Source organism: Vulpes lagopus, chromosome 11, assembly GCF_018345385.1.
Source record: "Vulpes lagopus strain Blue_001 chromosome 11, ASM1834538v1, whole genome shotgun sequence".
NCBI lineage: Eukaryota > Metazoa > Chordata > Mammalia > Carnivora > Canidae > Vulpes > Vulpes lagopus.
The window spans coordinates 77,614,192-77,628,105 of record NC_054834.1 but is presented as its reverse complement, the minus strand read 5'-3'; the positions used below and the strand labels follow the sequence as shown (position 1 = coordinate 77,628,105).

The window sequence follows — 13,914 nt, the reverse complement described above, 5'->3', positions numbered from 1 at the left end:
AAATAAATAAAATCTTAAAAAAAAAAAAAGCTAAATACTAAACGGTTTTAGTATAGGCCAAATACGGAGAGATCATGGCTTATGATTTTTCTTCTACTCTGATGGCTCAAGTGCTCAGCATAAGCAGGCACTAAGCAAGCTAACAACTGACAAGTGAAGACATGGCTGGCTCCCAAGTGAATTGTAGAATAGGAAGGGAGGAACAGCCATGCAAGAGAAAAGCCATCCTTGGTTGGACCCAGTATAACTTGAGGAAGCAGCATCAAAAATCAGTCAATTCCCCCCAATGACACATTCTGCCCCAGTCAGTGCAGCCACAGGAGATAGGGTGAATTCAATCCAAATGGTTATTTATTCTAAAACTGGAAGCTACTGTGCCTACATTTTTGCCAAGATGTAATGAGAACAGGGGAGGAAAAAGTTACAGATGTAAACAATGACACGTTACATTTTTTTTTTTTTTAAACGGTAAAACCCTTTTTTACTGGCCACTTCCAAGAATGCTTTACAAGTTGTGCAAAAACATTTACAGGCTCCATGTGGTGTTTGTTTATCTCATGAGCGTTTCCATCTACAACTACAAGAGATGTCTGATAAAACACTAAACAAGTCTTCTAAGGAAAACAAGGCTAGGAATCCCTCTTGGTAATCCACATTCCCCACCCCCCACCCCTTAACATTGTTTTTTTTTTTTTTTTCACAATAAAAAGACAGAAACAAAACCCAGACATCTACTGTTGTTGCAAGTGATCTCTTGGGTTAAAGTGACAAGGATGTGGCAGTTTCACTCTCCATCAGAAAAACAGCTTTTTAAAAAAATTTTAAAAAGATGACTTTCTGGTGTCAAAAATTAATAGCAAGTACCTCCCCCAGCTGTCCCCCACCTCCCAAAACTGCCAAATGGCTTGAGCTTTGCCCCCGTGGCCCCTAGGGTATAGCATCCGCCAAGCACATCAGACACTATAAAAAGATGCTATTTGCTGGAGGACAGAACATCTGAAAGGAGATGGCAACTTCTACCTCAAATCCAATTTTCTACTGTCACATAATCTTGCCCCAAGGGAATTTCTTTAGGCTCCAGTTTTTACCTCCTTGCCTGACACTATGAGCAAAGCTTTCTTAAACTCCCCTAAGAAATTGTTAGTGGATTACAGCAAAGTTCATGCAATCACTTCACCCACTGCCACACACAAATCCATGAAGGCACCACAAGGAAGCAGGTGCCCACAGAAAGGATGTCATGAGGAGCAAGCTGACTTCCTTCCTACCAGCACCCCTTTGCTGGCCTCAGGATCAGAGGTACTTGTGGGGCAGAAGGGTGTGTGGGACAGGGGTTAGACTAGAGGGCCAGAATGTGGGCCTGCACACCTAGAGAAGGGTTGCATGGAGGGAATGATGGCAGAGGGAGAGGAAAGTTAAATCTCAGCACAAAATTTTAAACCAAGAACTGCCCAGGTGGGGAAACGAAGTGAGGCCTCAGTGGGCAGCACAACCCTGGGTTTTCCCTCCCTCAGAAGTGCTGCATGTGTGGTGTTTCCGGAGCAAGCTCTTGGCTGACACAATGCTGAGCAGGAAAATGAATTACAACAGAAGCAGAGTACTGGAAGAGCATTCTCATATCCCACCCGTCCTCTTGAGTCCAGCAACCTGAAGCTGTTTATCAAGAACCGGGAGGCTGTTGGTAAAGTTACAAACAAAAACTATCCCAACTGAAGTCTCTTGTCTGGAGGCTTCTCTCGGGACACGCAGGGACAGCACCCCTGGAGGAATCCTGTTTCAAGAAGTGGGGAGGGGGTGCTCCCTCTCATGCATACGTTATACACACTCACATTCTCGCGCCCTTCCCCAGTTTCGGCAGCCCCCTGAGCTGCCTCCCACCCCCCACCCCCCTCCCCTTCTATCCACTCTCTACCTATGTATCAAAAAAACCAGCAGGGCTTCTGCCCTCCACACTGTATAAAATAGTTGCTATTCTCAGCACCTGGGCCCCACAGCCCACACCACAGGATTCACCTATATACATATCCGGCTGCAGCGAAAAGAGAAAAGAACCCTGCTTCGTTTCTGTGTGAGCTGAAACCCTGAGAAACGTTCCTTCTCTTGCACTATAAGAGGACAGATACTCTAACAGAGATGATTTCAGAGACTTCCCGCCTGTCTCGAGCTTGGAAGACAGAGAGTAGAGACTGGCAAATCACAATCTTCAGGCTGAGGGCAGCAATGCCATTCTCCACCAAGGTTCTGTGGAAATTAATTACTGGGTACAGAGAGGGTGGAGGCTATTTTGCTCTGCCATCACCAACAGTCCCTCTGCCTCCTTGACCTGGGAATCCTATATAATAGAACCACCCAACTGGTAGTCTCTGTGCCTCAGCTAAACAGCACGAGGTACAGGCAAGTGGAAATAGGGACACTTCGGCCTCCCAGCCCACTAGACCAGATATCCCAAGAGGGAAAGGTCGGTAAAAAAAAATACAAACGGTTAGTTGGTGCAAGTGATTGATAAGAGCCAATCGTTTATTTTCACTGCCCCAGTCACAAGCTCTCCCTCTGTCCCCACTCCTGCCTGCTCTGGAGAGAGTGCCCTCACATGCGTGCCCACCCTCTCCGCACCACCTCATCACTCTCCCTTCCTTGGCTGCCAGTCCAGCTGCCTTATGGGTCAGAAGGGTGACATTTTCAGTTCTTTTCCTGTCCAACTGCAGGATATAGGACAGGCAGCCCTAAGTGCTGCTTTCTGCGCAAATGTTTTTTGATTACAAATATCTAACTAGGTTTGAAATGTTTTATAGAATAAGACAATATTCTTTTCAACAAACTTTTAAAAAAAATGTACAGTTTTGTTGTTTCCGCCTCCCCCCTCCCCTGCCCCTGCTTGTGCACCCTCCCCCCCCACCGCCCCTCCCCGGCAGCTCAGCCCCACCCGAACAGCCCCTGTTTTCCTTGGTTGTGTTTTGGGGGGTGCCTGGCACCCCTAGAGATTCAGCTTCATGGCTGACAGGCGAGAATGACAGGGGCTTCACCGATACCCTTGGTAACCGTAGTAGTTCCTGTAGTATCGGTCTCTGTCCTGGGGGTGGTGGTAGTAGTAATTCTGCCACTAGAAGAGAGGGGAAACCCCATCACTCGGAGCCACAGCTGGCCGAGGACGGAAAGGCATGACACTCATTCCTCTAGTCCTGCCACCCCCATGCTCTAGCTCCAGAAGATACTCACATCCCGATTGTATTGTCTGTAATAGTCTCTGTATCTGTTGTACTCGTAATCTCGCCCGTAGAATCGATCATAGTCTCCCCTGTATCGATCGTAGAAATTACGGTAACCCTGGGAAAGGAGGAGTGAAGATTTATGGGTTTTTAGCATCATGATCCACTGCTATCCCATTTTAAACGAGACACACATCGTAGCTTGATATTATCAACAGGCTGAGTCTCCCCAAAATAAGGTCTTCCAGAGGAACACATCAAATGGGCAAAACCCTAATAAGCCCTGAGAAAACAGCCCAAACCACTCTGCTCCCCCAAGCCAATAGGAATGGCCATCACAACCCAGAGGGAGGAGCAGGAGAGCTGCACTCACCCCTCTGTTTCCAGACTGCCCCCAGTACTGCTGCCCGTAGGCCCGGTTGTCGTAGCCTCGGCGCTGCCCGCCCACTGGAAGAGAAATGGAGAGCGCGCTCAGACAGCTGGCATGGGGTCCTGGCTCCATGTCTGAGTGGAAATCAAAAAGTCGGAGCCAAAGGCAATTCTGAGGGGAATACAGAAGCCTGCTTCTGTCAGGCTCACACAATGGTAATTAATTACCAGCCAGGAGTTTTTTAAATAGTCTGAAGTGGGAGGGCAGAGGAATACAGACACAAGAAAACCAAGCCACCTTGCTTTTGAAGCTCCCCAACTCCTGCAAAACATTTAAGATGGCAAAAGGATACATGGCAGAGTTAGAGACAGGAATAAAAACTGCCATTCAGAGGATCACAGACTTTCAGGGTTGGAAGGGACCCCAGATATCCTATAACCCAGACCCAGTATTTTATACCAATGAAACAAAGTATAAATCCTAAGCTGTCTAGAGCAAGAACTTGGTTGGTATTTCCAGTGCCTAGGACATAGCAGGCACTCAAACATATTGCTGACTTACATACACAGGCACACACAAACATTTTAAAGGTCAGTGAAGGTACACCATGGGGTTAACTGACAAACTAGATGTCCAGGAGATAAATTAATTCCACTACTAGCCTTACTTTGTAACCCCCCCAATTATTGAATAATGCATTCACTTTCTAGTCTACACAGCTGTGTTGATCCAACACACGCAGCAGCAAAAAACCTTAAGTTGAGAATCTGATTTCCCTGTACACGTCTGAAGGCTATACTGCCAACACTGAAGTAGGAGATGAAATGGGGCACTCATGTAAAAATGACAACTAGACAAGAGCCCAAGCACTGCTTTTCAAGAAAACAAGTATTCCTGCTGCAAAATAACTACCTTTTGTTGAGGGAAGAATTATGAGAAAAGCATAAGAAGGTGGGGGAGAAGGACACAGGAAGAACCAGCTCCATAAAGAGAGTACTTCCTTATTGCCTATGACTTGACTTGGTGTCCTGGGCCTTTGCTGTACGTGGCACCGACAACACACTGACACCAGGAGCTGGCAGGTCCCTGGGACTCACCGTAGCCTTGACCTCGGCTTCGGTTCTGCCGGTTGCGCTTGTTTCGATTGTTTCGGCGGTTTGTCCGCTTCTCAGAGGGGGGCAGCAGCTTTCTTGCCTCCTCCTTGTACTTGGTGACAATGGGCTGAGCTTCTTCCTTCTCCAGCTCCCCGTAGGTCACCTCGTCCATATAGTCGCATTTTTCAGGCAGAGAGAAGTTGGCTGTTAAGAGGAAGAGAGAAGGTCGTGGGACGCGAAAAGCGCATGTATGTGCAAGATTTCACCATGAAAAGCCCACCATAGGGAGCTGGATTTTCTAACCCTCATCTACTAAATGCACACCAAGGTGCTGGGTTCATACTCACTCACATTTATTTTTATTTTTTATTTCCCCCCCCACTTACATTTAAATGAACAATGCACTTCTTCTACCAGAAAGAAGCTTTTCCCCAAACTGTAACAGCCCCAAGCAAAAGGCTATCTGCAAACTAGATTTACAATTTCTCGAGTGATCCATAGTAAATTAACAGTGAATTGAGTTAAAAGTTTCTTATCAGGACAGATGCAGGTAGCAAAAGCTAAAAAATAACTGAGAAAGTTTTGGTGTCAATTAGGTAAAGACCCCAGGAAAGACACTTTTAAGAGAGATTCCATGAGAAACTGACCCAAACCAAAAGGCACTTACTCATCTACATGAGGATAATAGGGAGCAAGAGTACAGGGGAGCTCATTTACCACCTGTGCATGATGGGCCAGCACACCAGCCAGTCCCCAGACACGAAGTTCAGAGGCCAGGTCTCAGGGAATTCAGGTCAATGGGGCACTCCTGATTCTTGGATGAATTCAGTTAGCCCTCAGTTTAACAAAACTGAACTAAATTCCTCTGCATGCCTGATTATCAGTTATGGACTGGCATAGTTAACTTGGAATATCCCAGCTCTTAGATGTGTAATCAGCTCCTGTGCTTGGGCATTATCATAATTCAAAGAGCCAGTCGTAGTTGATAAGACAGGTGGGATGGTAGAAGCTGAAGGCAGCAACCGGGGTGGTGTGGGGGGTGGAGAATCACTCTGAAGGGAACAACTGGAAAAGGGGTCAATCAAAAGGGGTCAATCAAGATGGAAATGATGCTATAAGGTTTTGTTTTGCATTAAAAATTTCAGACACAGATCAAAACCAAAACCAAAGAATAATCCTAATGTGATACTAAAAATCAAAATATACTGATGAGATTGTTCACTCCAAACACTGTATTTTCACTTAGACTATAATAACCCCACCCCCCAGAACATAAATTCAATGAAGGCAAAGCTTCATTTTATTTGCTATCCCCTATGCCTAAAATAGTATTGGAAAACCAGTAAACACCCTTGAAGCTTTTACTAAATCAATAACTGACTCAAGAAAGCCTCTGCTTTGAGTTTAATCACGCTGTGGTCGATTACCCTCCCTCCCTCTTTGTATCTTCTCTAGAATGAGTCAAGAAGTTACTGCTTCACCGGTCACCCTCCTCATTCATTCATCTCTAAGTGCTCACACCCATTAATTTACTCTTAGGATTTACTTCTTCTTCTTTTTTTTTAAGTAACCTCTATGCCCACCTACGGGCTCAAACTCATGACAATGAGGTCAAGAGTCGCATGCTCTACTGACTGAGCCAGCCAGGCATCCCAGGATTTACTCTTTAGATGTGGAGAAGCACTCCAGATGCTAAGAGGTGCTAAGAGGCCTGGGTAAGGCATGCACTGACCAAAGACAAGCTCCCTAACTTGTATAATGTTAGCACACCTTTCATTTCCAGCATTATAGACTCAGGCACATCATCTCCCTCCACCTCCTTTCTCAACTCCAGCCTCTTCTTCCAATCTTCCTCATTAGGAACCACCACCACCACTTTCCGAGAGAAAGTCTTAAACAGCAACAGTTTCCGTCGTTGGCCAGAGTTGTACACGTTACACTGGGGGCAGAAGGATAACAGATGTTTTAGAAATACAAATTACCACTTGTACTCAACCAACTTACTGAGCATCTTCTACAAGTGAAGCAAGAGGTTACAGGGTCTTACAGACACAATTTCCTCTAATTTTTCAAATTCTCCCTGATGAAGATCAGAAAAATTGAGACTCAGAGGCCAAGACTTGCCTCAAGTCACGAACCTAGTAAGTGGTAGAGCCAGAAATCCAAATAAGCTCTAATGCTCTACCACCTTCTATTATGTGTTTTATAGTATGGTAAAAACACGCGTAAAAGGCATTTCTGAGTTCAAAAAACATTATGACCATAACATAAACAGTCGTAATTTGGTCACCTACTTCTGATCCTTAATTCGGATTCCCTCTACATATGTACCCCACTTGGACCATAAGCAATTTTATCAGATAATTTTTCATCTTTAGACCTTCTGTAAAATTAGATTTCTTTCCTTCTTTTTCTAAGTTGTCTCTACACCTGACGTGAGGCTGGAACACACAACCCCAAGATTGAGAGCAGCATGTACCACGGACTCAGCCAGCAGGTGCTCCAGGTTTCTTTTCAACATGTGAACAATACCTGATCAAGAATGAAGTTCCTCTTTGTCCGGGAAGCAATCTGGACCAGCTTACTAAGGCACTGGGAGGCTTGCTGAACTAAAAGGTCTCTGCTTTTAGGGTCCATCTCTGGCTCTTCAAGCCCCTTCATCTGAGGAGTTTAAGAGGAAGTGAAGAGAAACACAAGAAGTTATGCAAGTTCAAACCCAAGAGTCACTGGTAAAGGCCACCTTTTTATTTTTTTTTTAATTATTATTATTTTTTTATTTATGTATGATAGTCACAGAGAGAGAGAGAGAGAGGCAGAGACACAGGCAGAGGGAGAAGCAGGCTCCATGCACCGGGAGCCCGATGTGGGATTCGATCCCGGGTCTCCAGGATCGCGCCCTGGGCCAAAGGCAGGCGCTAAACCACTGCGCCACCCAGGGATCCCCAGGCCACCTCTTTACATGCCACCAAAGCTATCACGGCAGTTCACTCCTATTCCTCAATGCTGTCAGTGTATGTTACTCATTTTTTTTTTCCAAGATTTTATTTATTCATGAGAGAGAGAGAGAGAGAGAGAGAGAGGGAGGCAGAGACACAGGCAGAGGGAGAAGCAGGCTCCATGCAGGGAGCCTGATGTGGGACTCTATCCCGGGACTCTAGGATCATGCCCTGGGCCGAAGGGAGGCGCTAGACTGCTGAGCCACCCAGGGATCCCATGTTACCCATTTTCTTTTCTTTTCTTTTCTTTTTTTTTTTTTTTTTTGATTTTATTTATTTATTCATGAAAGACAGAGAGAGAGAGAGAAGGGCAGAGACACAGGCAGAGGGAGAAGCAGGCTCCATACAGGGAGCCTGACATGGGACTCGATCCTGGGACTCAAGGATCACGACCCGGGCCAAAGGCAGGCGCTAAACCGCTGAGCCACCCAGGGATTCCCGTATGTTACCCATTTTCTAAGAGTCATTTCCAGTCTTGATCTGGATAGATTCCAAATTTAGCCTGCTTTCAGAAATTTGACAACACAGCAAGGAAATAAAAACTCCCTTAAACATATATTGAGAATTCCTTTTCCCATTTGTGGGATCCTTATTCGACCCTCAAAAGACCCAACCAACTCCATCAGGAAAAGGTTATAGGCATTTCTTGTAACCTCCAGAGTAAATACCGTGGCTCATGGCTAACCTCTCCCAGCAACTCACCCTCATTTGATTGAGCACAATCTCAGCTCCCAGGACATTGTATCTTTTCTCAGGGTTTTCTTTTGCGTATTTCAGTGCCCACTGGGTCTTTCCAGATCCAGGCAGTCCTACCATCAGAATCACCTGTAAGTAAACAGAACCAGGAATACCGTGAAAAGGGAGGATCACGTTTACAAAGCCTGATTTAAGAACATCATCACCTGCCCCAATTCAATAAAACTTCAAGATAATACTTTAAGAAAAGCCTTAGACCAACCATTCCAAAGCACAAATACTAAGTTTTTGCATATTGTCTGGCATACCTCACACTCCTCTATGGTCTTGGGAGGAATTGCAGTGCGCACGCGCTCCTCAACAGGCACAGCATGAATGAACATGAACTCTTCTGGTGGTGGGAAGAAGGGCTCCTCCTTCTGACCAAAGTTTAATTCTACAACACAATTTTTGCAGAGGACATGGGGTAGGAGGGCCCGGTCAGCCAGGGATTCCTTGTTGATCCGGAAAGCCACACCTAGGTCTTCTCCATTCTTGGAAAAGGAAAGTTCTATTTCTTCAGTCTCAAAATTCTACAATGACAACAGACAAGAGCATTTATGACTTTATGAGGTTTAAACTAATTAAATCTTACAACCTAATCTTTTTTTAAACTCAAAGTGCTAAACACAACTAAGCAAACAATGCATCAAACACACAAAAGATAGGAGCTAACATGAAGCAAACTGAAGGGCACTTAGGTGGCCAAGTGGGCTGAGTATCCAACTCTGGATTTCAGCCCAGATCTTGATCTCATGGTTGTGGGTTCAAGCCCTGCACTAAACTCATTGATATAGTCCAGATTTTACCTTTCAGAAATTTGACAACACGACAAAGAAAGTAGGCTCCATGCTAAGTGGCCTAGTGTGGAGCCTACTTATGGGGGGCAGGGGAAGCAAACTGAATTCCCAGGGCCCTCTATTCACTCCTTGCTATGAATCTATAACTTTTAGGAGCACTTACAGCAAAGCAGCCAATGACATCATTCTCCCCGAAAGTCTGGCCAAATTCCTCAAATTGCCCATTCTCTGCCTTGAGTCCTCGTCCATCAAAACCATAGGAGAATTCATCCTCACCTAGAACAGTGAACAAATTAGTTACCTACATCCAAACTTCCCATGGAGTAAGCAATATAGCAGCAAACACTAATGATTAAGTTAAAAATAGCATTACCAAGCTGTGGATGGGAAAAATCAACCGACCATCCAACTCGAAGGAGAGAAACCTCTGTGCAGCCTTCTTTCATTGGGAGATTCTGGGTTACCTGGCCAAGTCACAAAAGGAACTCTCAGAGACTCTGACCAACTCAGGAGCAAACTCTGAGTTAGAAAAACAAGACTCTTATATAAACTGAAAACAACTATCACAATCCAACATCAGAATAACAGCAATCAATGAACTTAAACCAAAGCCACAGACATCAATTTCTTAGTTACTGGAGCTAAGATTATCATTAAAACGTGGTACCTTTCACTGCATTAATAAAATACTGGTGGGCAGGAACCTAACACATAGTAGTTTAATGAATAAGAAATGAATGGTCTTAAGAAGCTGCATATACTACCTTGGCCTCAAAGCAGACTTTCCCCTTTGTCACACCGTAAGTACTCCTTGCACCAGACCAAAGGGTGGGAAACTTCTCTGAGAAAAGTGGCTGCCCTCCATAGCGGTCTTTGCTCACTTGAAAATGGAGATCCGAGGTATCTGTTAGGAAGAAGCAGATCCGAAGTATCTATTAGAAGCAATCTGTTTATTCCAAAGCCTAACACTTAAAAGCCACCAACAGAACACAAATAAACCTAGTTGTCAGAAATGGATACAAGTCTTCCATTGCTACATCTCTTAAAAATTGCAGGCCATGACATTTTAACATGCAAAATCATCTCTGTATGGCTGAAAACCCCAACCTATCTGCCTTATACATACACGTGTCCAGGTTCACAAGAGTTTGATCCTCCTCCTCCTCTTTTGCCTCTTCTTCAGGGGGTGGTGGAGACTTTGAGCTATGGGTATGAGAAAAAAGCAAATACAGTGTATCCAAAGTCCTCTTCCTTAATGGGTGTCTGTATAATTAACGTTGTAAACTATCAGTGAATACAAAATTCCAAAAGACAGCTTCTTTCAACAATGAAAACAGCAACAGGAGCTTTCAGAACAGATTCAATCTAAAACTTATACCTATAAAAGCCTATTCGATTTTAGATCCACCCCTCTCTCCAATCAACATCAGGTATATCAAAATCAGAGCAGACACTCCTTTCAACGAAAGGGGCTGTTTCCCTCACCGGCTGTGGTAAGCCTCCTCTCGGAATTCATAGTAAGCTCGGCCATGTTCATCCTTCTCATCCCGCTGTCTCTTTACCCCCCGCCGCTCACCATCTGAGCCTGCTGGTTTTGACTTTTCACTATCTTGGTCATCTCCTACAAAAAGGAGGGAAAGAAAATCAGCAGTTTTCATACTGGAGTGTAGAATAAGCTCAGAACCAATAGAAACTAAAAAGGGATCTGAGTATCTATCTAATCAGAATAGCCAGGTTATTCCCACTGCATCCACAGAACGTTTATTTCTAAAGATCATCCTCCTGTCATTGACTGGTACTTTAGAAAAAAGGACGGACATTATGATTATGAGCTAATTACAGTCGAGCAGTAGATAAAAATTGGACAATTTTTGCATTCTAAATTTATCTACTTAAATCAGGTCAAACTTGCAGATTTTCCCACCAATATGACATCTTTAAAAATCCCCTAAGTCTTTAAAAATTTCATAGGTTAATTTAGACTCTTGATTGTCAAATTTCAATGTAAGCTAGGCACTTAATATACATTTTCCATCACTCTTCAGCAGCTTCATGATCTAGATGTCTCAATAAGTGTGTGTGTGTGTTAAAGAGTTTGCCTTTCTAGCTTAGAATGCACAGCCCTTCACAGCTTTTACTTATACAGCAAATGGACTCAGGTGCATATACAAAGCTATATTTTTACCATGGGCTTTACTGAAAGTTGTCAAGAGCAAACCATTAAGTCACAAGAGACCCATAAATAATACTGCATCTTTACTGCACATAATTTGGGGCAGAAAGGTGTTATCATATATTTAGCAACATTCTCTGCAAGAGGAAAAAAGATCTGAAAATTTTCCTTAGTTTGTAAAACAAGCGCTTAAGATAATAATTTATTTAAAGCGGTCTTTTCCCTCTCAAAACCTTTTTTATCTGCTATTTGGGATACACGTTAAGTCAAAGGTTATGTAATGGGATTTTTGTTCCAGGACACAGAGCAAACAATCTGCAAGTTGCATGTGACTGTCTTAGAATGGGTTCCAATTATACCATGATTACTAATAGCAGCCTAAAAAAAAAATCTCTTATAAGAACTAAGGCAACCCACTTCATAGTAAGACTTGGAAACAGCTCTAGTTTTCCTGCCTACTCTGACAGACAGGTACAGATCAGCTCTAACCATCCAACCACTTCAAAAGAAAAGAGAAAGGTCACTAACTCCCTGGGGCAATTCCACACATTTTCTTCCCAGGTTACTCAATGGAGCCACTAACACCTCAATCTTTTCAATTCAGGAAGTCAGGGACCTAAAATGTAAAAGACTAACCAAGTGTGCAGCAAATCCACAAATTCTCCCATCCATGGACTCAGTGAAAAGATTAAAATTTAATCATAAGAATTCAGACAAGATAAAACCTCTAGCCAAGAGGTTGGCTAGTTCTAAATGAACTAGATTAAGACAGTCTCTTCACTAGTTAACTATTAAACTCCATAGCCTCACACCACAGGCTGCTAAAGCAGGAGCAAGGTTAGACTTACAGATTCACTGTGTGGCTCAAGCTCCAGCAATGGGATGGAGCGAACTTTAGCGAACTTAGACTATTGCTTAATATGTTTAAAACGGAAATATCAATACTCAGGTAACCCAAAGGCCAAAGCCTCCAACAGTCCGGTCTGGCCGTCCGAGTAAGCACCAATTTCTCAGCGCATTCCCGCTTAAGGAAGAGATAACCAATACCGCGACAGGCTGCTCCACAGGTAGCTCACAAGCAGTTCGCATGCAAAATTACTTCCATCCACTACCACTAAGGAACCAAGTTAGGCAGGAACCTCTCTCCTGCAGAGAGCGGGGCCACCAGGGGCAGTCAAACCCGCCAGCAAGGTGGGCAAAGAATGAAAGCCAACTCCCCTGGGAACTCCCACCAAAAGGCGCCGGGAATCTTGCGCTTTCAGGCAATTGAGAACAAGGAATCGGACCCCGCGGTGCACGGCTGACTGCTGGGTCGGGGGCAGTTTGGAGACGGGCTCCGCTGCCAGCTCCTCACCCTGTTCCTCTGCGGCCTTGTCACCCGGCGCCTCGGATCCCGGCGTCTCATCCCCGCTCCGCTCCTCTGGCTCGTCTTCCTCCCCCTTGCCGGTGCCCTGCTCTTCGCCACCATTTACCCCACCTGACCCAGCCGTGGCCTCCTCCGCCGGCTTCTCGGAAGCATCGGGCTCGGCCGCGGCCTCCATGGCTGCCGCCTCCGGGGGCTCCGGCGGCGGCTGCGCGGCCTGGCCCGACGCCTGGGCAGGGGGTGGCTCTTCGTCCTCGTCCTCAAGCAGCGCCTCCTCGTCCTCCTCCTCCTCCTCTTCGTCGTCCTCCTCGTCCCCGCCCGGGCCACCGCCCGACGCGGCCACAGGCCGAGGCTCCGCCTTGCAGGCCCCGCCGGGCCCGGCCCCGCCACCGCCGGCCTCGTCCTCTAGCATCTCGGCGTCTAGCGCCTCCTGCAGCCGCTGCGCCAGATCTACCTTGAGGCCGCGCGAGTCCAGGCCCCGCCGCTGCAGCTCCGACCGCAGCTCGGTCACTTTCAGCCGCTTCACCTCCATCGCCGCCGCCGCCGCCTCCTCCGCCTCCCGCCGCCTCCTCCCCTGCGAACCGTCGACCGAGCCCGACCGCGCAGGCGCCGCCGCCGCCCGCCTCCGCCTCACGCGCCAGCACTGAGCCCGCGCGAGCGAGCGCACGCACGTACGCACGCAGGCAGCGAAGGCCGCGCGCAGCCTCTGCGACGTAGTGTTTGTTTCTCCCTTCTTCTCCCCTCCCCCTTTCGGCTCACCGAGCCCAAAACAACGCAACGGGGAACTGCTTCCTTTCCTGCCCCCTCGATTTCCCTGCCGCGGGCGGGCGCGCGCCGGGGACGACGGACTTCCCTCTCCTTCCCTCCCGCCCCCTCTCACCCCTGGGCCAATCGCCGCCAGTGGTTTCACCGCGCAGCCGCACCGGAGCGGGAGACGGGGAAGCCTGGCTACAGTTCAAGTGCCTCGTAGCACCGAGGCGTGTGCGCGCCCGCCTTCCCGAACTTCCAGCCCCGGGCTCTGCGCAGCCGCGGGGGAGCTCCCTTCCCACTCGCGCCTCCCACCCCGTCACCACCCTTACTCCCGTCTGGCTTCCGATCGCGCTGTCGTCTTAGGGCTTGTTTGCTAGTCTTTCTTGCCTACCGCCTAAACGTGCAGCAACTACGTGAGAAAAAGAAA

The 13,914-nt window shown here is 46.6% G+C and overlaps 1 protein-coding gene across 1 annotated transcript; it reads right to left on the bottom strand.

The window, feature by feature from the left end:
* Positions 1-333: 333 nt before the first annotated feature.
* Positions 334-13,675, bottom strand: HNRNPUL2 (heterogeneous nuclear ribonucleoprotein U like 2). The gene is made up of 14 exons (XM_041773640.1): positions 12,729-13,675; positions 10,687-10,822; positions 10,328-10,404; positions 9,966-10,105; positions 9,575-9,665; positions 9,365-9,477; positions 8,671-8,934; positions 8,369-8,491; positions 7,203-7,331; positions 6,441-6,609; positions 4,674-4,874; positions 3,580-3,653; positions 3,217-3,324; positions 334-3,100 (listed from the first exon to the last, which is right to left on the bottom strand). The coding sequence occupies exons 1-14, from the start codon at positions 13,267-13,269 to the stop codon at positions 3,020-3,022; spliced, it is 2,247 nt and encodes a 748-aa protein (XP_041629574.1). The 5' UTR covers positions 13,270-13,675; the 3' UTR covers positions 334-3,019.
* Between the last annotated feature and the right edge of the window lie 239 nt (positions 13,676-13,914).

Bases quoted from the DNA above. Each gene is read 5' to 3' on its own strand.
- HNRNPUL2 (XM_041773640.1), bottom strand. From the start codon at position 13,269: ATGGAGGTGAAGCGGCTGAAAGTGACCGAGCTGCGGTCGGAGCTGCAG. The intron at 6,610-7,202 runs GTATTGTTCACA...TTCTGCCCCCAG, and splicing joins GGAACTTCATTCTTGATCAG to TGTAACGTGTACAACTCTGG. The intron at 3,101-3,216 runs GTGAGTATCTTC...CCTCTCTTCTAG, and splicing joins ACAGACAATACAATCGGGAT to TGGCAGAATTACTACTACCA.